The sequence below is a fragment of the Ambystoma mexicanum genome, chromosome 7q, assembly GCF_040938575.1.
Source record: "Ambystoma mexicanum isolate Mex_15411 chromosome 7q, UKY_AmexF1_1, whole genome shotgun sequence".
Classification (NCBI taxonomy): Eukaryota; Metazoa; Chordata; class Amphibia; order Caudata; family Ambystomatidae; genus Ambystoma; species Ambystoma mexicanum.
In genome coordinates this window covers 1034947622-1034971217 of record NC_090941.1, presented here as the reverse complement: position 1 = coordinate 1034971217, position 23596 = coordinate 1034947622, and the positions used below count along the sequence as shown (strand labels likewise).

The 23596-nt window shown below is 49.5% G+C and overlaps 1 protein-coding gene across 2 annotated transcripts in view; it reads left to right on the top strand.

Moving 5' to 3' along the window:
* The window catches only part of NUP98 (nucleoporin 98 and 96 precursor), a 2071147-nt gene that overhangs the window by 497963 nt on the left and 1549588 nt on the right, over nucleotides 1-23596 (top strand). For both annotated transcript variants that reach the window (XM_069640340.1, XM_069640339.1), the window contains exon 10: nucleotides 11006-11087. In XM_069640340.1, the coding sequence (XP_069496441.1) occupies nucleotides 11006-11087 (82 nt within the window). The remainder of the gene's footprint in view (nucleotides 1-11005; nucleotides 11088-23596) is intronic.

The following is a 23596-nucleotide window of genomic DNA, read 5'->3' as shown; positions in this document are numbered from 1 at the left end:
GCCATTGGGACCATTCTAAGGAGATCGATCCCCCCCACCCTCCCCCCCCCCCCCCCTTCACACTTAAGTGCACTTTGGATGACTTGCTTTCATTTTCGATGCTCCGTGCGCACTCTGGCCTACAGCTGGACACATGCCGCACCTATTTGGCAGCCATAGGGGCCTACCGGAAATCGGAAGAGGGAATATTCTCTTCCTCCAACCTGGTGGTCATGCGACATTTGGCAGGCCTCCAGACTCTACCCACCTATAAAGAAACCACACCCTGTGTCGGACCTCAATTTGGTGTTGGGCGCCTTGGCGCACAAACCGTTCGAGCCAATGGCGTCCGCAGACATCAGGCTGGTCACCATTAAGACAGCTTTGCTGGTGGGCCTCACCTCGGCTCGCAGTGTCAGTGAGATCCAGACTCTGGTGGCATCAGAAATCTACACTACCTTTCACAAGGACAAGGTGGGCCTAAGAACGCAGCCTGTTACTGCCCAAGGTAACTTCCTCTTTCCATCTTAACGAGATAATCTTACCCACTTTCTTCGCCGACCCCAAGGATGAGCCTGAGAGGGTCTTGCACTGTCTGGATGTCAGACGTGCTCTGAAATACTGGACAGGACCAAGGACTTCCACAAGTCGGATGCCCCGTTTGTCGCATTTGGTGGGTCAAGGCCCGGTTATCAGGCTTCCAAGGCCTCCATAGCAAGGTGGATGGTTGCGGCCATCATGGAGGCCTATGAGGCAGCACAGACCATTGCCAGTGAACATGCACACCCAAGCCGCCAGATCCAAGGCTGTTGCATTCCAACGGCATGTCCCATGGCAGGTCATCAGGGCGGCCACCTGGGCCACCCGGGCCACCCCTTCGGCTTTCTGTAAGCACTATTGTATGGATGACCTCTCTTGGTCAGACGCGGCCTTCGGTTCTACGGAACTTGTTTTCTTAAGGAGGGTCTCCTCTCCACCCTAGGGCTACATTCAATTGTAAACGCCCATAGAGTATGGCGAAAAGGGGACAGGACGTAAGAGCAATTAATAGTTACTCACTGTAGTCCATAGTCCCCTTTCCTCCATATGTCCCACCATCCTCTCCCCTAATACTGGCGGTAGTTAGGCAATATTAAATATTGTCGACACGTCAATAGGGACTGAGGAGTGGCGGCGGAGGGCGGAATCGGGCGAGCGCATGCTCACAGGGCCACACGGCTCAGAAATATAAAGGGGAAGAAGGTTTTTTCTGGTGAAAAAGGTTGTCTCCTGTCACCTTGGAAGGAACGCCCATGCAGTATGGAGGAAAGGGGACTATGGACTAAGAGTACGTTGGTCACTACGGTGAGTAACTTAATTTTTTAGTTCTAAAATCTTGCAGCGTCGCTAAGCTCCATTGTAGCCCTATTGGGGTTTGATCAAAAAGGATAAGATCTGGAAATAAATCTTGTGGTATCCTTACTTAGGAGGGAGGAAGGCATTGGCTGCGTCTAGTGTTATGGTTAGTCATAAATGGATCAGAGCGTGGGGGCCAACGGGCAGCCTTGTTTCAGCCATCTGTATGAATTGCTCTTGTCAGGACGTGTCAGTCCCTGCACACTAAGCCTGATTTTCACATTAGTCGCTGTATAGAGTGATCTAATAGCTGCCATCAAGTGCTTTGGGCAGTTCCTTTATTCCATTTTGGTCCAAAGCAATGGTCTATCCACACTATCAAAAGCCTGCTTAAGATCTGTAAAGGCCAGGTAGATGTGCATCTATTTCTTTTTGCTCTGCCTTGGAGTACATTTAGCAGAAACAAATTTAAATCTGTTCCTACCTCCCTTAAAAGCCCCGTCTGTCTGGGGGTCATATCTTTTGGTATTTGCAATCCATTTCTACAAATAGCTCAAGACCCCTCAAGGTCTTTCCCAATACATCAAGGAGAATGATAGGGCGGAGGTTTGTAGGATCAGCCCTATCCCATCCCTTGTGGGTTGGTACAATAACGTCAGAATGCCATGATTCCGGGACCCTCTCCATCTTCATAATTTGTTTGAAAAGAACAGACATGAAGGCCGCCCAATTATCGGGGGCAGCTTTGAGCATCATATTCGTAATGCCATCAGGAACAGAGGCTCTCGATGTACTCGACTTCTTAATTAGCCTCACCAAGTCTGTCATGTCAAATGGTATAAAACATCCTCTTCCCATACCTGATAGGGGGAGGGGGGACTGTAGTGAGCCCCTCCTCTCTTAGCACCAATTTCTCGTAATGGGATTTCCACAGATTTTCTGTCGCCATGTTAGTCAGGGTGGAGCCTTACCTCCTTGTTATGGTTATTCAACAATTGCCATATGGATCTTACATCCCTTCATCATCATTAGCATGGCTTCTGCATCTTGTTGCAACAATGTTGCCCTATGTGATGCCAGCCAATCTCAACATTTTTGCTTTCCACCTCCAATGCTTTAAACTCGCTATGTAGTAATTTGGTTTCCCTTAGCGATTTATTATTTTTTTCCGTCAAACTTATGGGTGTGGTTTTTCTCCCTGTTAATTTTGAATACAAGAAGCAATGGCACAGTCGATCAGATTCCCCCAGTTTTCATATCAGTTTTTGCTGAGAGCTCTAACGTCACATGGCCTGAGCCTTAACAGATTACACCCCTTAGTTGCTTCAATGTCATGTTGCCATATTTCTTCCCATCTTACCTTTTCCATGACGTATTAGGAGAGCATGTATGCTACATGTATATTTTTTTGGCATATCGCTCAATGCTGTTTTTACTTGGAGACGGTAGTACAAATACATAGTCTTCAATAGACGTGTAACCCATTTGACCAGGTTGGCCATTGCCCATTTAACATTAACCGCTCTCTCTCATTAAGTCCAACCACGCTAAAGCGCTCTGCTGTCTATTTCCTTTCGACCCCTCTTCTCCAATCCTCTCCCCTTGTTGGTTGAATAAGGTCAATTCAAATACCCTGCTGGGAACATGTACTCGTTCGCATTCATCAAGAACATCTGTGATCACCTGCATAAATACATTTGTTGCAATCCCTGCAGGTTTCCAATAGATGTTGACAATCGGAATTCATGACAATCGGGCTAGGAAGGGCCCCCTAACTTTTAGACAAGTGGCCTGAATGAACGGTTTCGGGCATATCAGATCCACCACACAAAAATCCCCTCCCACGTTTTACCATGGTCCACAAACCTGCTGAGGGCCTCCCTTTCTTGCACTTTATCTGTTGTAAACTGGGGCCCTGAGTAGCCAAGTTTCTTGCAGGAAAATGTCCTCATTTCCAGAGGTAGCTCCCTATCCCTTTTTCCGGGATAAAGGGAGGGAGTCAAGCTTCCAAAGATCGAAGGGTAGTGAATTCTAAGCACGAGGACCAGACGCAGACAAACGGTGTACAGAATGAGATGTGGGTATTATCAGGTTTTGGGCTGATTGGAGAGGTTTTGTTGAATGGTAAGGACTGATCTTGGAACCAAGGTAGGTAGGAGCCAGGCCAGGGAGTCACGTAAGAACAAGACTTGAAAAGGATCCTCTGTTGTACTGGTAGCCAGTGGAATGCTCTGCGGTAAGAGGCCACAGTAGCAGATTTAGGCAAATAAAAAATAAAAACTGCTGCATTTTGGGCAACCTGCAGACAATAGATTTGACTGGTCGGAATTTTAGCGAGAATGGCGTTCCAGTAGTAAAGTTTGGAGTTCATCAACGCTCCAACAACTACTGACCGATCCTTCTCAGAAATGAGTGAGAAAGAGAATAGGTTGCAGAAGTCTGATCAGGTTGGTCTGCCAAATGCAGCCAAGATGTTTTCTTCAGTTGCGAAAACTATAGGCAGATCAAATAAGGCAGTACAAGAATGAAGGTTATGAATCTGGCAGAAGATGTTTAAGGCTGAATAAAATACTTCCGTTTTGGTGAGATTAAGTTGCAGCCTGTTTCACAGCATTCCATTTTTAATGCCTTGAACAAAGTCATATCTGTTTGAATGAAGCTGATGGATCATTGATCCTGACATAAATCTGTGCATCATCGGCGTAGGGGTGGTAGCATAAGCCACATTATGAAAGGGTACTCTTAATGGTTGAATGTAAATGTTAAATAATATAGTTGAAAGGAGGGAGCCCTGTGGAAAACCGAAAAGAACATGAAGAGAGCTGGAGGAATGGGCTCCCATTTTCTTACCTGTTGGGTCCCATCTGATAGAACAATTTTAGAAAGTCATCCAATATTTGGGCTGTTCCGGTCAGTCTAGATATAAGTATGTCCAAGTCAAATGCTGCTGACAAAGATCTGATGATCTTAGGATGTCATCCCCGACAGCAAGAAGAGCTGTCTGTGTATCGTGATTTGGTCTAATGCCTGATGGAAACATGTCAAGAATATTTTCTTTCAAGAATTTTTGAAGTTGGGAGGTAGCAACCTTTTCAGCATGTACTCACACGCGTAGCCAGAGCATTCACACTGCATTTTGCACACACGCTCCCACCCAAACATTCACACACAATAACATTCATACCCATTCACCCATCAGTCACTCGCCAATCACACACCTATACACCTTCACCCACACGGCATTGCCCACATGGGCACCCACTCAGAATATTCACACAAACACATGCCTATTCACCACTGCGTTCTCAATACAGGCACCAACTCAGAATAGTCAGTCACATTACTACACATTCACCCACCAGTCACTCGCCCCTACACCATCTCTCTCTGCATTCGCCACACGGCCGGAACCCACCACACGGACGATCACCTAGAACATTCAATCGCAGTCACACCGATTCACTCGCCTGTCACTGACCCACACACCTTCACTGTCACTGCATTCTACAAATGGGCACTCAAACCCACACACAACACAATGACATTCATACTGATACAACTTCTGTCACATTCACTCGCACTGCATATCGCCACAACAAAGCATTACTGTAAACACTGTTTTGTGAATAATTGGGTGCAAAGAAAGTCAGTTGTCCTTACAGGAACCAAAGCTGGTAATGCTTGATCAAAGCAATCTCGAATGTGTTCTTAAATTTGCAATGCTGGAATTGGGTTGACTCTTGTAGATGTACGAAACATATCTACTAACAATCGCACCTGTTTTTCTGCGCACTTGCTATGTTTGTTCCAGGGTGAACTTAAGTTACTCATACGTGCTGTCCCTTTTCCTCAATCATTGTGGGTGTTCCCAACATGGGGACAGTACCAGAACCATGGGCAGTGAAAATTGAACCTCTCCTTTAAATTTACATAGCGCGGAGGGGCTTGGCCATGGCAACACCATGCCCTCCGGTGCCTCACCTTGGTCCATTTTTCTGCACAGACGATGTTGGACTTGGCAGCCAGCGCAGAGACTTTTTTAGCTTTCCACTTGCTCCCTGTTTTTTTTTCTCAATCTGCCCTTCGGTGCCTCGCCTCCCCCGGCGCATGTTGGCCGCAGGAGGATTCACGAGATGTGCCTCATGCGACTGCTTGTTCCTGTCCTCTGACCCCCATGCACTGTCTTGAGTGTTTGGGGCTCGACCACTGCTGTGACGCATTTTCGGCTTGCAGCACTCTGTTACAGGGCATTGAAGCATCGGTTGTTGCCGTGGAGGGAGATCTTGCACAACTTCTCCTCCCCACCTTAAGGACTTCGTCTCCAGTACTTCTAGTTAAGACAAGGTAGGCCATCTGTTCAGCGCGGCACCTCCTTCCCCGGGGTTCCCACGGATCAGGGTTCCTCAAATTCAGGTTCTGGCAGGCCAGAGGCCTCTAAGGCTACTGGCTCCCAAGCTGAGAGGTTCAGGGGTCCTACTAGGCTGTTCTCGGAAGGGCTATCAAGTACGTCCTCTTCTACACCAGCGGGGTAAGGGATAGAGTGCCACCCCCAAGAGTCTGTCCTCTGCATGGTCCAACGTGGCTACCGGCAGAGGTTCCGAGGGCGTCCAGCCTAATGGAGCTCGCTCTGAGGTTGAGTCAGGGCATTACAACTACCAGATGTCCGGCTGAGGGCTCAGCGCCTACCAGAGGGATCTGAGGTAGACGCCCCTGCTTCGGGTGCAAGATCCAAGCTGTATCCTCTCGTGTGAAGTCTCTCTTAGCTAAGGGCCTCTGCTCCCTCCCGCACAGGGCGTGTGCAAGGCTTCAAAATGGCAGCCATGTTGGATCCAGCTCGAGGCCTGCCAGTGCTTTCGCCCATCGAATGGACATTGCAAGATGATCCCTTCCCTCCAGACATGGCAGCGGATTGTATGGTGCAGGCTCCCCCCCTCCTCCCCTGCACCTCCCCACTCCTCTCCCCTCTGCCCGAAGAAGCCTGTCGGGAGTGCTAGCAGAGATCTTGGGGAAGCGCACCACGATCCGGTCTGGCATCGGTCTTCAGAAGGATGTCTTGCAGGTGGCATGAAAGGTCTGGGAGAAGCCCAGGGCCAACGCCCAGATGAACAATAAGTTGGACAGCAGGCTTAGGCTGATGGACGGGGAGCCAATACTCCTTGCTTCCCACCTGCAGTTGCATTCCTCAGTGGTGGCTGCAGCATCCTTCTATTCTAAACAATCTGCTTTATCGTCTTCCTCCATGGGAGCCACCTCCAGTTGCCTCTCCTGGAGTCTTTGGGAAAGCGTTGATGTTCCATCTCAGGACTGCATCAGCGGCAAGCCAACGCAGATGCCCTCTTGGTTGTGGCTAACCAGAAGCTGTGGCGGGAGTTCCGGGAAGTTCTGCCGGACTTACTTCGGACAAGAAAGTGTCCTTCAAGAAGGGGCTGGCAGATGCCCGGGCCATTGCGCAGGACTTCATGGAGTCTCTGGTTTCCCACCTCGACAGACAGCTCTGCCTTGGGGTCGTGGACCTTTTTCATTCGTAAACCGATGACGAGTTGACCAAGAAAAATCTTCACTCAAACCGTGAAGACCTTGGCCATTCTGACAAAACAAGGTCTGAAATCCTTCCCTCTGTCCCAGGGCAGGACCAAGTTGAAGCCCCACCCCTTCTCCGGCATCCGGCACTGCAGTACACAGATGCCTGACAGGTCACCCAGCGCCAAGCAGCAGAGGATGTTGCGTGGGTTTTTACGCTCCCCCCCCCTCCTCCTCCCCTCCTCTGCCCCCATGAAGCAGTGGCGCCAAGGTAGGGGGGGCACAGCTCGCCTGTGGGGGGCTGTTTGGCTCTGTTCCAGGATAACTGGCAGTGTCTTTTCAGCAGCCAGTGGATCTTATACATAGTCTCCACGGGCTTTAGTCTTCCTTTTCCTTTGCCGCTACCATCTTCTCTTCCTCAGATCAGGTGCCGGGCTCTTTTACGGGAGGTCCTTTCGCTCTTTGAGATGCAGACGATGGAATCGGTTCCTAATCTAGACGGGTTGCGTGTACTATTCCACAATTTGTGCAGTACCCAAGAACAACCAGGCTTACCTGAAGTTTGTCATGGACCTGTCATTTCTAAATGTCTTTACCACTGGAACTCTTCAATATGATCACTCCTGTGCACATAGCCAGGTCTCCTGTGTGCAGGGGACGGGATGTGTCCCCTGGCCCTCAAGGATGAGTACCTGCATGTTCCCATCTATCAACCGCATCGGACGATTCTGCGATTCATGATTGTCGTACCACTTTTAGTATAAGGTGCTGCCTATCGGCCTGAACTCTGCTCCTCGTGTCTTCACGAAGTTGATGAATGCAGTGACGGGTCTTCTCTGCTTTGAGGGGCCATCAGCTGTACCCTTATTTGGATGACTGGCTGGTGAGGCGGGGTCACCCTAAGGGGGTTGTACACTCATGCCAGAGATTGGTGATCTTCATCAGCTGGGACTCTCTCTCAACCAGAGGCAGTCACAGGTGTGTCCGTCTCAGGAACTGGACTTTCTAGGGGTGCTTTGGTACACTACCATTCAGTGGGTGTTTCCTATGCCCGTGAGGCACCTGTGCCTCCGTAGAGCGGTGGGGCACTTTCTCGCCTACACGACCACCTCAACATAGTGGTTCCAGCACATTCTGGGCCTTATGGCCTCCTATGTGCGCACTGTACAGTACGCTTGCCTCTAGGTGAGAAGCCTCCATCTCCACCTGGTGGCCAATTGGGATCTGGGGTTGGCGTGTGGTGGACAGGATCCGAATACGTCCTCTTCTACTGACTGATCTTCGCTGGAGGCTGCTGGATGTCAATGTTTCAGTGGGAGCCTCCGTCACCGGACTGGAGCCTACCCTGGGGGTGATGACTGACTCCTCTTTCGGGCCGATGGGGTTACTCTGGAGGGCTATGCAAATCAGAGTATGGTACAGGACAGAAGCCCTCCTGCACATCAATCTGCTCGAGCTCTGGGCAGTACGCCTTGCCCACAAGGCATTTTTGTTCATCGGGGAAAAGTCGGTTCTGGTCAGGACAGACCATTCTACTACAAAGTTTTACCTGATCAAGCAGGGTTGCACCACTACCCAACCCCCTTCCTCTGCATGGCGGCAGCATCGATCTGGGAATGGGCCCAGACGAGGGGAGTATGGATTTCAGCAGTTCACTTGCTGGGGGACAGCAGTGCAGAAGTGGACCAGCTGAAGCGCCTGGGGTTCAACACCCACGAGGGGGAGTTGCACGACGACTCCTTGTCGCCCTTGTTCAGCGTTTGGGGTTCGCAGATCGGGATTTGTTCATATCCCCATCTGAAGTCCCCCAGTTTGCTTCATGGGCTGGACAGGGGTCGGGGGGGGTCTCTGGGAGATGCATTCCAGATCTGTTGGCACGGCCATAGGTGGTGCGCTCCCACCCACCTCTGCTCTAACTGACCCTCCACGTTCCATGATTCGGTGGGTTGCAGCCTTATCCTGATTGCTCCCCACTGGCCTTCGAGACCCTGGTTTTCGGATCTGCTGCAGTTGTGCTTCCAGGGTCCTGTCCACCTTTCCGATCTCCAGCAGTGGATTCCTAAGGCAGCAGGACGGGGCGGTGGGACATCCAGACCCGGCAAAGATGGTATTGGCGTCCTGGTTCCTGACCAACTGAGTCTTCAGTATGCTCAATTTACAGATGACCATTGTGACGACATTCAGCAGGCCAGGAGGCCCTCTACTCTGTCCCAGTATAAGAGAAAATGAACTAGGTTCATGAGAAGGGTCTGGACCCCGTCATCTGTCCTGGATGACATACTGACTTTCAACACACCTGGCTCATTCTGGAGTTCAGGTGGATCCCTGCCACACTAATTTGGCGGCCATTGGGGCTTATAAGAATTCCCCTGAGCATGTTTTCTGTGGCAAACCTGGTGGTTAAGGCCCACCTTAAGGGGTTGTCAATACTTTTTCTGCCAGTGCATAGGCCGCACCCGGTCTGGGACCTCAATGTGGTTCTTGCAGCTTTGCAGCGCAAGCCTTTCGATCCTATGCCCTCTATGGACATCTGCTTGGTGACACAAAATAGTTTTGCTGGTGGCTCTTACTTCTAGGCGCAGTGTTAGTGAACCCTTCACCACATTTCACAACGATAAGGCCATCTTGCACACTCACTCAAACTTCTTGTCCAAGGTGGTCTCTCCTTTTCATCTGAATCAAGAGATCTGCCTGCCGGTGTTCCCGAACCTGCAGTCTGAGGCGGCGTGGGCGCTGCATTCCGTGGACCTCAAGAGGGTCTCAAGTTTTCTCTCTGACTAAATCCTTCAGGAAGTCAGGCATTGTTATTACCTTTCGGGGGCTCCTGCGCTGGCTCTCAGGCTTCCATCGCCCATTGGATGGTTCAGGCCATCTCGGAGGGGTACACAGCCGTGGGCAAACCTGTTCCTGAGGGGATTCATGCCTATGGGGTCAGAGCCAAGGCCACGGCCATCGTGTTTTAAAGACATGCTTCTTGGGATGTCATCAACAAGGCGGCTACTTGGGCCACTCTGGCCTTCTGTAAGCACTACTCCCTGGATACCAGTTCCAGGCGTGATGCATAATTTGGTCAGGCAGTTCTGAAGAACCTTTTTGCTTCATCATAGATACGAGGCAGGTTATCGCAGCTTCACCCTGTTATTGTTCGGTGGAATAGCCCAAAAGGATGGAGGAAAGGGGAGAAGAGTAATTAAGTTACTCACAGTAATGACTAGTGTATTCATAGTCCACTTTACTCCATACGTCCCACCCGTCTTCCCCCGCTAGTATGCTATTGGCTAATATGTACTAAGAGTATGCCAGTATCTAAGCGACTGAGGTGTTCAAAGGGGACTGAGGTAAGGCACCGGATGGCGGGGGCTCCAAGGGGCGTTCCCACACTTGATGCCGTGCCCCTGCGCTGTACTAAATTTAAAGGGGATACTCCGTTTTTCGCTTCCAAAGCATCTGGTACTGTCCCCATGTTGGGGGCGTGGGGCGGAAGCCCACAAAGATGGAGGAAAGGTGACTATGGACTGAGTACTCACTAAGATAAGCAACATTAATTTGTATTTGTCGTCATTATTTCAGTGCTATGCCATTGATGATTACGCCCTACGCATGATCAATAATAAACAATTGCCCATTAAAATGTATATTTTTTTATGAAGCAAGTTATTTGGTTCCGAATAGTGGCATTGCTTCTTTGATCTATTTTGATGTGGCAATTTTACAGTTCATCAGTAACTGGGAAAGGGGTGGAATGGCGATCAAAGGTCTTGTGTGGTTCTGTATAGGTGCCATGGATCTGTGTCCTGGCAAAAAGGGCACAATTCAGTGCAGCGTGATTTCTGAACCTGCCAACACCTGGTTGACTGGAATCTAGATGAAGCATACTATATCAATCAGTGACTTGTTTAATCATGACATCTGAGCCTGAATTCATGTTGTTAATTATGGGGAAATAACATGTCTGGCTGGTGCGAAGTTATTTTTAGAACATACTTTGTGTCCTGCTCCCTCCAATATGATTCATAGGTCTGCAGAGTATAGTTTGAATGTTTTTCCTGGTTTGTATTGAAGAGGTTTCATTAATTGGTTGAAGTTTGGCATATTGGACAATCCATACAACAGTTGGGTGTAGGAAGAAGTATGCCCACCTTTTGTAAATACGATTTATGTTGTTTTTCAGGGCCTATTTAACAAACCCGTTGGATTTGGAACCACCACCACAAGTGCTCCATCGTTTGGTACTACCACTGGAGGACTCTTTGGTAAAAAAATCTAAGATATTATGAACACATTTAAACACTTTGAACTTTGGTATATGCACGCAAACATAAATATCCTCACTCAGTTGCACGCTACCTACCACACTGTGCACTTGATTTAATTTTGAGTAACACAAATAGTTAACATCGACAATGCCTGTTGTAATTAGTTACTTTGCAAAATATGTATTGGTTTGATTTGAATGCACACATTAATTATTGTTACATTAATGTTTGCACTCTGAAATTTACTCCCACACTTTTGGGCTGCAGGTTTATTCTGAATTTGACAGTAATTTTCATTTGAAATGTCAAGTTCACAAAGGGAATACCAATTGCAGCTCCTCTTTGCAGTCAAATATATGGCAAGTTAACAGTATTACTCTTACATTCCGTCCCCTTTCCTCCATACTGTATGGGTGTGCCTTCCAAGGGACAGGAGACGGAACCTTTTTCAACAGAAAAAAACCTTCTCCTTTAAATTTAGAGGCGCGGCCCAGGGTGCATGCGCTGCCCAGACTCCACCCTCGGGCGCCACACCTCGGTCCCCTTTCCGCATCGACAAACTGCCGACTTTACCAGTGCTCATGGTTTTGGCTTTGGCCATGTAATTCCATGCGCGGATACTTTCTCTTTGTCTGATCTATCATTCAGGTACTCGGTCCTCAGGAGTCACTCTCCTCCCTGGCGCATGTCGACTTCTACAGGGTTCAGCAGGTGTCCATCTTGCAACGGGCTCTTCCCAACTTCAGACCCCCTACGTTGCCTTGGCTCAGACCACGGTTGGCAATCATGTTCGGCATGTGACTCGCTGTTCTCGAAGGCGCTGAAGAACAAACTAGCCAGGTGGAGGGAGTGCTTCCCAGAGGTTGCTTCCAGAGGATCTTAAAAACTTTGAGAAGCATCGAACCCGGCCAAGGCCGTGCCAATATTTTTTAGCGCACCCCGCAAGGGAGACTCCTTACCAGGGACTCTCCCGCGTGGGAGGGTCTGGCCAGGTCCTTCTACCGGCACGTGCCCCGAGGCTGCTACAGCTACCGGCCTTCAGGTCGAGGGGTCGCCGGACCCTCCCTGGCGCAGTGTCGAGGGACCCGAAGGTTCTTGTACTGGGTCTATACCCGGTTACCGGCTGAATGGCCGAGGGGCTATGCCCTGTTACTGGCAACACGTCCGAGGGGCTACGCCCTATTTCGGTCGTACGTCCGAGGGAGCGCCTAAACGCAGTTCTACTGACCCCCAGGTCGAGGGTGGCACACCTACCGGGCCGAGGCCCGAGGAGCAGGGTAGGCCTTGTGAGCCACACGTGAGTGTCTTGGACGAGGCCGGGCACAGCGGGCAGAGCAACACGTCGCAGGCATGTAGCAGGCAGCTCGACAGAATGGGTGCTGCGCCAGAAAGGGGCTGTTAGGGAGAATGCTCTGTTTAGGCTGAATTTCCTAACCTAGTGAGTCCCCCAGCAGCTTTGCTGGATTTTTGGGGTTTATTTTTTTTCTCCTGCCAAGAGTGAGACTCTTTTACCCTCACTCTTGGGCATGATTTGAGTGTGTTTCTTTGAATCTAGATGTGTTTAATGGGCTATGGGGTCTTTTACTCCATAGGGCTTCATGTGTTACACAGCACCCTCAGTGCAGTAACACAGGGTGTCATAGTGACCCCCAGTATAGACTCCATACCCTGGGACTGACTGTCTCCCAGGGCATGTAAAGTCACCATTGACTTTACTAGTCTTAAATTCGGAACAGAACCAGTACAAACCATCATATTGTGGACGTACTGGCTGGGGCAATTCAATTGCCCCGGGGCCTGTTAGTCAAGGGGGCACGTCTCTGTCCCCCCCTGATCGAGTTTTGGCTGGTGGCAGTGGATACTAATTTTTATATTCAACCACAAATATTTTCCTATGGGATTTCCCATTGTTTTAGGCTACCATCTTTATTTAATTTACGGTAGCCTCGAACATACCGCCGGTTTATTTAATTATTCTCCGGTTGGTATTTTTTTGCTAAAACTTGATTCTAAAATGGCGTTTGTGTTCTCTTCTGTGACTCCAACCCAAGTCGAGCCCTTTGTTCCACTTTTTGGCGGGCTTCTCCACAGAAGCCCTCCCAAGTGGTGCCCCTCTGTCTGGGGTACTTAGGAGGGGGATTTAGGCACCCTGGACTGAGCTGCCTAGGCAACTCAAGTTGCACTCCGTCCTGATTGGCCCAAGTGGTGAGCCGGCTGGCTCACCACTTAGCATGTTTGAGTGACAGCTAGGCTGAGTGAATGGGGGTTCCCTGCATAAAAGCAGGGCTTTGGGGACTGGAACTTCAGAAGTCGCCACAGGACCTAAGAATCCGACGAGGGAGAACCTGAGCCGACCTGCCACGACATCACCACCGGTGGAGCCCTGCTGGACCGTCTCACCACTTTTCCCAACGACAGAGGAGATCTCCCGCCGGAGAGTCTTCTTCCTTTGACTGGTGGGGATAACCAGTTTCACCGTCTTTTCGCCTTCCCGACGTACCTCGTGGCCGCCTTGCCTGTGCCAAGCACCCCGGCAACCGGGATACCACGTTTTACCACGACCGCGAACAAAGGTACCACCTTTAACCGGAAAACTCTGCGGCTGGTTTCTTCCGTGGTAGTGCAACAACCTTAATCTTTCCTCCAAGTTGAGATCTTCTCTTCCCCTGGACAACGACACAACTTGCACCCACTACCAGGAACAACTGCCACCGCTGGAGGATCCTTCCCAATTAAGGTACAGTGTCCCGCTGGCTTCCCTTGCTACCGACTGTACGGGGTAGATTTAGCCCCCGGCTTTCGAACCTGGATTAGCCTGGGACACCCTGGCTAAACTTTCCTAAGCCTCTCAACTCTTTTTGAACCCTCTGCAAGACTTTCTAAGCATAGTGCAACTGTGTGATCTTGGGCGCGTTTGTGCTCTGCTCTCTTAAGAGTGGGCCCAGCCTTTGGACTTTGGCTCACCAGTGACTTTTGCTCTTCTGCCTTGCTAACAGTGTTCCTGAATCTTAGAGTGGTGTACCTTTCCATAGTCTGTCTTTTTCCCTCCCTTTCTCACAAACTTATTGGAGTGCCATCTAGTTAAGCGCTCACCTCCTGTATGAAAATAAGTGGTGTTTTACAGTGACTTATCTGATCAGGAAAAAGGGGTGTATATATTACAATAGTAACTGTTTAGAATATTTTACAATAAGAGTGCTCGAGTGTTTCAAACAGTGTGTTTTTTAAATAAATAATTATATACTTTGATACCAAAGCTCTGGTCAGTGTTTGCTTGTATTGTTGTATCTGAGTGCCTATTGTGTATACTTTGCATACTGCTTAACTCTTCTTGAGGGGAAGTCTGACTGCTCAGCCACAGCTACCAGGTATATCTGGGGGGGGGGGGGTACAGACTGCTACCAAGTGGGTTTACTGCTAAGAACTGTAGTCCTAAATCTTTTGCAGTGTTCCCTAGGGGAACCCGTCCGACGCCATTCCACGAATTCGGCAAAGAACGAGTGTCGAGGTGGGACTGGCCTCAACAAGGTACGTGGCCTACAGTCTACCTTTCATTTGCATAGGGCAGTTTTCCATTGCGCCCATATGGACAGGGTATGCAGTAGCCCCCTGCTTCACCATCGGTACCCCCTACCACCTCTGGCCAGTGATGAGGTGCTCTTCGAGAAGTTTCTCGCCTCATGCGGTCTCTGCAGATGGGGGTTCTCGTCAAACACACAATCTGGAAAGTCCTTCCTGCCATGCTAGAGACTCCATTGAGCCCCCAGCCCCTGGTGCAGCTGCCGCCTCCGGCTCCACAGCCAACTCCACAACCTCTGCCGCCTCTTCAGCCTCCGGCTGCAGTCCCTGTACCCCAGCCTCCAGCACCATCTACCCCTTCTCCACAAGAACCTCCAGATCCGCAGGATACAGACGAGGAGGAGGATCCGGACACACCATCCTCAGCCAGGGCCTTCCATGAAGGTCTTGCTGGCCTGGCGGAGTACCTGGGCCTCGCCCCAACCCGAGGACGAGCAGCCGGCAGAGGGGGTTCTGGCTGACGTCCTCACTTGACGCCCCTCTGCCAACACTGAGATTCAACTGCAAACCGATGTAGTCTCCCTGGCCAAGAAGGGTTGGCACAAACCCCACTCGGTCCAGCTGGTCAACCGATGCCTGGACGCCAAGTACAGGCAGCGGGGGATACAGTCTTGCTCTCGACCCATCCTCAGCCACACTCCTCAGTGATTGCTGCGGCATCACTATACTCCAAGCCTCAGTCGTCCTAGGCCGCCTCCTTTGCGGCGCTGCTAGGTAAGGAGAAGATCTTGGAGGCGTACGGCAAGAAGATCTACTCCAACGCCTCCTTGCACCTGCGTCAGGCCAACGCAGATGGCATGCTGGCTACCGCCAACCAACGGTTATGGCGGGAAATTACGGACTTCATCCTGGAACTCCCCACCCAATGCCAGTCACGCTTTATGGCGGAGCTAGCGGAAGCCAAGCTTGTGGCGCATGATCTCATGGAATGCTCAGTGGCTCATATCGATACCTCAGGCCGTGCCATCTGCATTGCCCTGGACATGGGGAGAACAGCCTTGCTCCGGGCAACGAAGTTCAACACGGATGTCCAGGAGCGCATTCTAGATCTTCCGTTAGAGGGCGGGAGGGGACCCTCTTCCACTCCTCTATGGACGAAGAGCTGGACAAAAAACAGCTCACAAACGGCAAAGTCTTTATCCATTCTTACTAAGACCACACCCAATTTGTACACCATTCTCAGCAGCGCTCTGAGAAGGGGCCTACCTATGGAGGGTTCTGCGGCTTCCAGGAATGCAGATCTAGGCAGCCGGACCGCTCGCTGTCTCAGAACCGGCACAAACCACAAAAAGGGGGGGAAGGGAGATTAAGGGCTTTTTCCAGTCCCCCTCCGAGGGAAAGAAGGCATGACGCGCCCTTCGGGTCCATGTGTCTCCAGTGGGTTGGGGGGCAGGCTTGCTCTCCATGCACAAGTCTGGCGCCAGAATTTTGTGGACCCCTGGATCCTCTCCATAGGATCCATAGGGTACTGCCTTCCTATCCCACCATCTACTCCCCTCCACAATTTGGGACAGCAACCCTTTTGGCGGAGATCCGGTCGCTCAGAGAGCCAGGCAGTGGAGGAAGTTACAGCCTCGCAGCGAGGCTTTGGCTTTTACTCCAGGATTTTCGCCATTCAGAAGAACCACCAGGCGGGCCTGAGAGTTGTGCTGGACCTTTCCACCCTCAACCTCTCCTTAGCCCTGCAAAAATTCAAGGTGGTTACGCCAGCTTTGATAGCAGAGACATTGGACAAGGGAGACTGGATGTGCTCCCTGGATCTGAATGATGCGTACCTACACGTCCCGATTTGGCAGCCCCATCGTCCTTTCCTACGGTTCAGGATCATGGGCTACCATTTCCAATACAAAGTCCTTCCATTTGGCCTCAACTCGGCCCCAGGGTCTTTACCAGACTCGTGGACGCTGTAGGCGGCCCTCCTCAGAGCATGGCCTCTACATCTGCCCATACCTCGACGACTGGCTCGTCGAGGCTACATCTTTGGAGGCGTTTCACCACTCTTCCCAGGCACTTATGAACACACTGCACGACCTGGGCTTCTTGCTCAACCTCAAATCACAGCTGCACCCTACACAGACTGATATTCCTGGGACTCATTTGGTACACGAGCTCCGAGAGGGTCGTCCCTTCGGAAGACAAGATCTCGGCCATCAAGAGGGCCACTGCCCACTTCCTCAGCAGAGAGGTGACCTTGACATGGTGGTACAAACATCTCCTGGGTCTACTAGCGGTGGTTCTGTTAGCCGTGCCACATGAGACTAAGGATGAGAAGGATTCAGCTGCACTTCGCGGCCTCATGGAAACAGGAGCGGGGCTCGCAATCCGAGACGATTAACGTTCCTCCATCTCTCCTCCCAGACCTAACTAGGTGGTCCATGGACAGCAACTTATGTACGGGCAAGCCCTTTTGGCCGCCCTCTCCGCTGGCCACCATCACCACAAGCTCCACGCTCGAGGGCTTAAGAGCCACCGTGGTCGATCTCTCGGTCCACGGCACCTGGACTTGACAGGAGCAGGAATACCACATCAATTGGTTGGAGCTGTACGCCATTGGTCTAGCGCTCAAAGCATTCCTACCACTTTTCAAGGGCATGGCTGTCCTCATACAGACAGACAACTCGACCAGCATGTACTATGTCAACAAGCAGGGAGGCACCAGATCCCCTCCTCTGTGCAGACTGGTGATCAGCATGTGGGAATGGGCCTTGGAAAACGAAATTTTCCTCTCGGCAGTCCACCTCCCGCGGAATCCAACTTGGGGGCGACAGGCTGAGCAGGCTGGGAGCAGACAACAAGTTGCTAAACGGCCTCATTATTCAGGAGCTCTTCAACAGGTGGGGTCACACCCAAGTAGATCTTTGCCACCTGCACAACAAGAAGTGCCCACAGTTCGCATCTTGGCAGGGTCAGGGCTGCGGCTCGCTGGACAATGCATTTCACCTCCAGTGGACCGGCATTAAGGCCTGCGCCTTTAGGCCCACTCCCCTGATGCACAGGGTAATTTGCGAAATGGGAGTTGCGCCGACTTATTCAGATTGCTCCATGGTGGCCAGCCAGACCATGGTTTTCGGAGCTCCTCAGCCTATTGGAGGTGCCCCCGATACATCTCCCGATGGGCTCAACACATCTTCCGGCAGAGCAGGGGGGGGGCAGAATCGTCCACCCCGTGCCAGGAAAACTAGCCTTCACAGCGTGGTACCTCAACAGGTAACACTTCGGCACCTTAGTCTCTTGCAGGCCAATATGGAGATCATACAGGTTGCCAGCAACAAAACCGCCAGGGCCCAGTACAAGAGCAAATGGACCAGGTTCTGCCACTGGGCAGACTCCAAGGGAATTGACCCCTTGGCCTGCAAGTTGGACGACGTGCTCTCCTTCTCTGCTCACCTCGCTCATTCGTACATACTGCCGTACTTCTGGCAGCCATTGGGGTGTACAGGAACTCGGAGTAGGGCACTTTTTCCTCCTCCAACCCTATCATCAAACATCTGACCGGTCTTGCTGGGCTATACCCACCCGACAAGAGACTGCACCCCGTGTGGGACCTTAACATAGTCTTGGGCGCCACGGCGCACAAACCATTCGAGCCCATGGCGTCTGTGAAAATCAGGCTGGTCACCATCAAGACGGCCTTACTAGTCGGTTTTACCTCGGTTCGCAGAGTCAGCGAGATTCAGACGCTGGTTCCCTCTGAACTTCATACCACCTTTCACAAGGACAAGATAGTCATGCGGACGCACCCCGCATTTCTACCCAAGATTCCATCTGCGTTTCACTTGAACGAGGAAATAGTCCTTCCAATGTTCTTTCCCGACCCCAAGGACGAAGCAGAGTGCTGCACTGCCTGGATGTCGGGCGTGCCCTAAAATTCTACTTGGACAGGACCAAGGGCTTCTTCAAGTCAGATGCCGTGTTTGTCATTTTCGACTATCGATCCTCTAAGGCTTCCATAGCCCGCTGGATGGTCTCTGTCATAAGGGAAGCATATGAGGGCCAGCACAAGCCGCTTCCGGCCAATATGCATGCCCACGCAGTCGGGGCCAAGGCAACGGCCATTGCATTCCTTTGCAATGTCCCTTGGCAAGTCATAAGCAGGACGGCCACTTGGGCCTTTCCCTCAGCTTTCTGCAAGCCTTACTATTTGGATGCCGGCTCTAGATCGTATGTGGCTTTCGGACAGGCGGTTCTCAGGAACCTATTTGCCTAAGGAGGGTCTCCTCTCCACCCTGGGGCTACAATCAGTTGTAATTGCCCATACAGTATGGATGAAAGGGGGACGGGACGTAAGAGTAATTATAAATTACTCACCGTAGTGACTTATTTACTCTTAGGTCATAGTCCCCTTTCCTCCATACGTCCCACCAACCTCCCCCCTAATACTGCTGTCGTTAGGCAATGTTAAAACTATTGTCGACTCGTCCATGGACTGAAGTGTGGCGCCGGAGGGCAGAGTCAGTGGAGCGCATGCTCCCTGGGCCCCACCCCCACACGTCTCTAAATCTAATGGGGAAGGTATTTTCTGGTGCAAAAGGTTGTCTCCCGTCCCTTGGAAGGGACACCCATACAGTATGGAGGAAAGGGGACTATGGACTAAGAGCATTAGTACGGTGAGTAATTTATAATTTCCCTACGCTTGTGTCACATTTGTTGAAGAATTTGTAAGCTACGAGTGAAATTAGAAACATCTTAAACCTGACTCTTCGGAGGGTGGCCGGGTCATGTAGTGTCAACCAGAGAATGATTGAGACAATTATTGTATTTGGGCCGTGAGTGACAGATTTCTTCCATGGAGAGAGCAGCATTTTTGTATCCTGTGCAACAAAAGGTTCCTCTAGCATGATATGCAACTGATGCCCACCACATCTTCATAGAAAACTTTCTCAGCATGTAGAAAGTTTAAAGAAAAAACTGGGCACTACTCTTTGGAGGTCCGCTAACGTGTGCCTGAGTAACCGGAGGTTATCCAGGTGGAATCAGTGATGGGTTTTGGGGGAGAAAGTCTTTCAGACCTAAAAGGCAGTCACTAAAATCGAAATCAGGGGGTCATGTCACACCAGTCAAGGCACCATCCTCGAACCTCAAGAGCGGACAAATCCTCCCGCTTCTCACAAAACTAACGCTGGATTACGACTCCCTCAGCAACTACTGCCCCATCTTCCCTTCCTCAGGAAGATCTTTGTGAAAGCAGTAGCCACGTGTTGGGTAATATTTTCATTTTAGTGCTGAATCCCACTCACTTGTAAGACCCTCAGAACTTTTTGCTGGACTTATGGATTATTTGTGCGTGAGAATCTTCTTTCCCCACTCACCCTTTATATTACTCTTCTTATGGGTGTCATTTTTATGGTTTATAGACATAATTTCGAAATCAAAAATTTCGAAAGTCAAAAAGTCGAAAAAAAAATGTCGAAAAAAATGTCGAATTTATTTTTTATGACGTTTTTTTTTCGAAATGGGGGGGTTCCCCCCCCAACCCCCGTTTTTTTTTTTTTTTGTTTTTACCTTTTTTTTAAATATAAACTAGAGCCCAAACAAAAATATCGAAAAAAAAAATAATTCGACATTTTTTTTTTCGATATTATGACTGGACACCCATTTTTATTACTCTCCATAGTGCATTTCTGATTTTACCCTTTTTTACAACTTCTTGGCATCTACATTTTATTGTTGCAGTACATAGCACTTTGTGCAGCGTTACTGGGTTGCCTTTGTCGCTTCCCTTTGTAGAAAGGATGTTTTTTACCTCTACATATATTGTTTAGTGAGACCAGCACACCCCACCCTATGAGGAGTGCTGGTGAGATACAGTGCATCTCCTTGCTCTATGAAGCTGTAATAATTCTGTTAGTGACAAATGTAACCTAAATGGCTGGTGGCAGTGAACATTTTTACTAATAAGGTGCACCTTTCTCACAGGCTGTTTCCACAGCTGCGGTGAAGGCCCCCATGGGTACCAGTTTTCCCAAAATGCCCCGTCTCCTTTTTTCGCCATTTTGCAGTTTCTTGTTCTTTCGTGGTTCTTTCCCTACTCTTCAGGGTGGGAAATTCCTTGGTGTGGGTTTAGTCTTAGGCAGGAGACCTTGTTAACGCCCGCCCATGCTCCAGAGGGTATGAGAAGGCAGGAAACTAGAGGAGTCACACTCTGCAGCCCTTCGTCTGCCACCCTCTCAGGTTTGAATGTTGCACGCCTGTTGATTGCCTGCGCTCCTGGACAAAGGTCTGATCCTGGAAGCTGAAGAGGTAGTCGACCACTGAAACCAAATCCAAGGAGGAAGATGAAGCAAAACCGGCTGAGACGATTTCCAGCAGCCTGAGAACCTGCTGTATAACCGAATCCTGCTCTGTAACCGGAGCCTGCTGTTATCCTTTCCTTCCAAGCGTCCCGGGATTCCAGAAAACAACAACCCAGACCCTGGTGTGATCCACTAGACTCAAGAAGACCTGAATTTGGGGCCATCCCATGGCATGCTGCAACCTTGCTGAGCTGCAATACCCCAATAACCTTAGATCTTGAGCCTTTGCGTGGTGCATGTTCTCCTGAATTCTGCTGAAACTTTGGGGGCATCCTACTGGACCTCCAGACACTTGAATTGAGTCCTTGAAGTCCCCTCACCAGAATGCTGGACCAGCTTAGCGATGAGAATCTGACTGCAATATTCAGTCTTCTCCTGGCTCCTGAAAGGGGTGCCAACACCACAGCTGCGACCAGCCGCAAAGAAAATCTTGCCTGGAGCCTTCCTAGTGGATTCCTGCTGCAAATTCCCTTAGTGTCCTGTCTTCAGTCACCATGACAAGGAATTCAATGGCCAGGATTTGGGCTGCAGATCTCTGCTGAGGTACTGTTTAAAGGTATTACCTACCTTAGGCCTTGTGTGATTCCTTTGAAGCTTTGGGGGTGATTTGTGTGATTGGGAGTGCATCTGTGCCTATCCTGACCTGTCGACCGCTAGCGCACTAGTGGCAACCTCCTACCACTGTGAACACATGCTTCAAGAATAGGCAGACCTACGGTTTGGGCCTTTTGCCCTGAAATGTAACACGTGTTGAAAAGTTACTTGTGAAAGAGTTGGTTGGTAACTGTCTCTGAAATATGAGCCTTTACAAGAGTTGCTACTTTTCCTTGAATGTGTGCTGCCATTCTTAAAATATATGTAGGGTCGTTTTACTTGCCTGTGAATTGGATCATCCTCTTACCAAAAGTAATGCTGTTGGCTTCATCGAATTATTCCTTTCAGAAAATAAGTGTATACGTTTACCAACTGGGTTTTGCTTCCCCTGACCTGCTGTATAGCCTGTCTATAATAAGTCTGCTTTGGGTTTTACCTACCTGAAATAGATGTTCCATTCTGAATAAGTGTACTGTGAGTTGTTACTTACCTTGGTCTGCTGTGTGCGGTCCTAAAATAGTGTAAGGAGGTATTGCTTACCTTTAATCTGTGTTTCACTGATTTGAAAAACAACTGTAATAGTTTATTACATTAGGTCTCATTCACCTTGTTTATCTGAAGGTTATTTTAAATGCAGTTATAGGTTCATACTGTTTCATGAATTTGTGTTCCACTATTCAGAAAAGTATCCTGATACAGGGTTGGTTTACTATTTGATTTCTTAACTGTCACTGCATGACTGACCGGGTGTACTACCCTTGAATTGCTGAAAGTAATCTAAAAAAGCAACACCTGAATAGGTGTGTTCTATTCTAAATATGTATCCTTAGATCTGACTTCCTAGAATTACTGTTAAATATTCTGAAAGTTCTATGTATTGGTCTCTGTACCTTACGCATTGTGTTTTTTATGACTCTGATAAAGTACTTACCCGCCAACATTGACCTTGGCCTACTTGTATTTATAATAAACCTCTTTTCTATAATACTTCTGGGTCAAAAGTGTTTCTTTTGAAACATGTGTATGCTACAGGTTCTTTGTACTTTCTTACAGCCCCCTCTCCCTCCTAAAATAAGCCTGGCTGCTCTGTCTATGCTACCAAATAGTCAGCTGGTACAACCTTATACTAAGAGTGGAGTTTTGTACTGCCTCAGTGGACCGTTTTGTGAAGCCCTTAATTGGACTTTGAAAGACTGGCCCTAACACCACACAACTCCCAATGCCCATCCTTGCCTACTCGTTCGCTTGGCCTTTAAATAGCATTCAATAAAGTAAACCTCCAGACGCTCGCTAACTAATGTTGTTGCATTGGGATCAAGGTAATTCGCAGCTGGTCTAAATCCCACTTTGCTAATTGCCACAATATCATACAAATGGATTCCTCCAGATCACCAAGTGTTCCCATCGCGGGTGGAGACCCAAAATGGAACAACCCCCCCCCCCTACGTGATCTTCAGTCTTTACATGGAACCACTTGGTACACTCCTAGCTCCACACAACATCCACCAATACATTGCTGACACATATCTTCCTCAAGCTACGTATTCGGGAGAATTCTCAGAAATGTGCAAATTCCCTCCACCTTAGAGACCCCCTGCAACTTTTATGCATTTTGAGGACTTTATTTTTTAACCTGGAGAGAGTGTGACCCTTTTTCCACGCTCTCATATTTTATTGTAATTTTGAACACTGTTTCTTTTGGTTGTGGAGTCTGACAAACTCGATAGGCATCATATTTTACATTGTGATACAGCACCTTCAGTGCAGTGTCTTTCAGATTTCCCAAAGGTTTAAATAACTTCTCTTGGATAAAATACTGTTTCCAAGAGCAGTAAAGTGAAATTGACTTTACTTACCATTGTAACTTAATAGACCCAGCACACCCCATCTTGAAATAGTGGTGGAGGGGTTACCTAGTATCCCCTTTGTCTAGTTCCGCATGTAAAACCATTTTGTTACCCTTTTCGCAGTGGCTGGTGGCAGTGGTTTCGTTTGAACTGCCATGGTGTGCCTTTACCGCGGGCTGCGTTTGCAGCTACT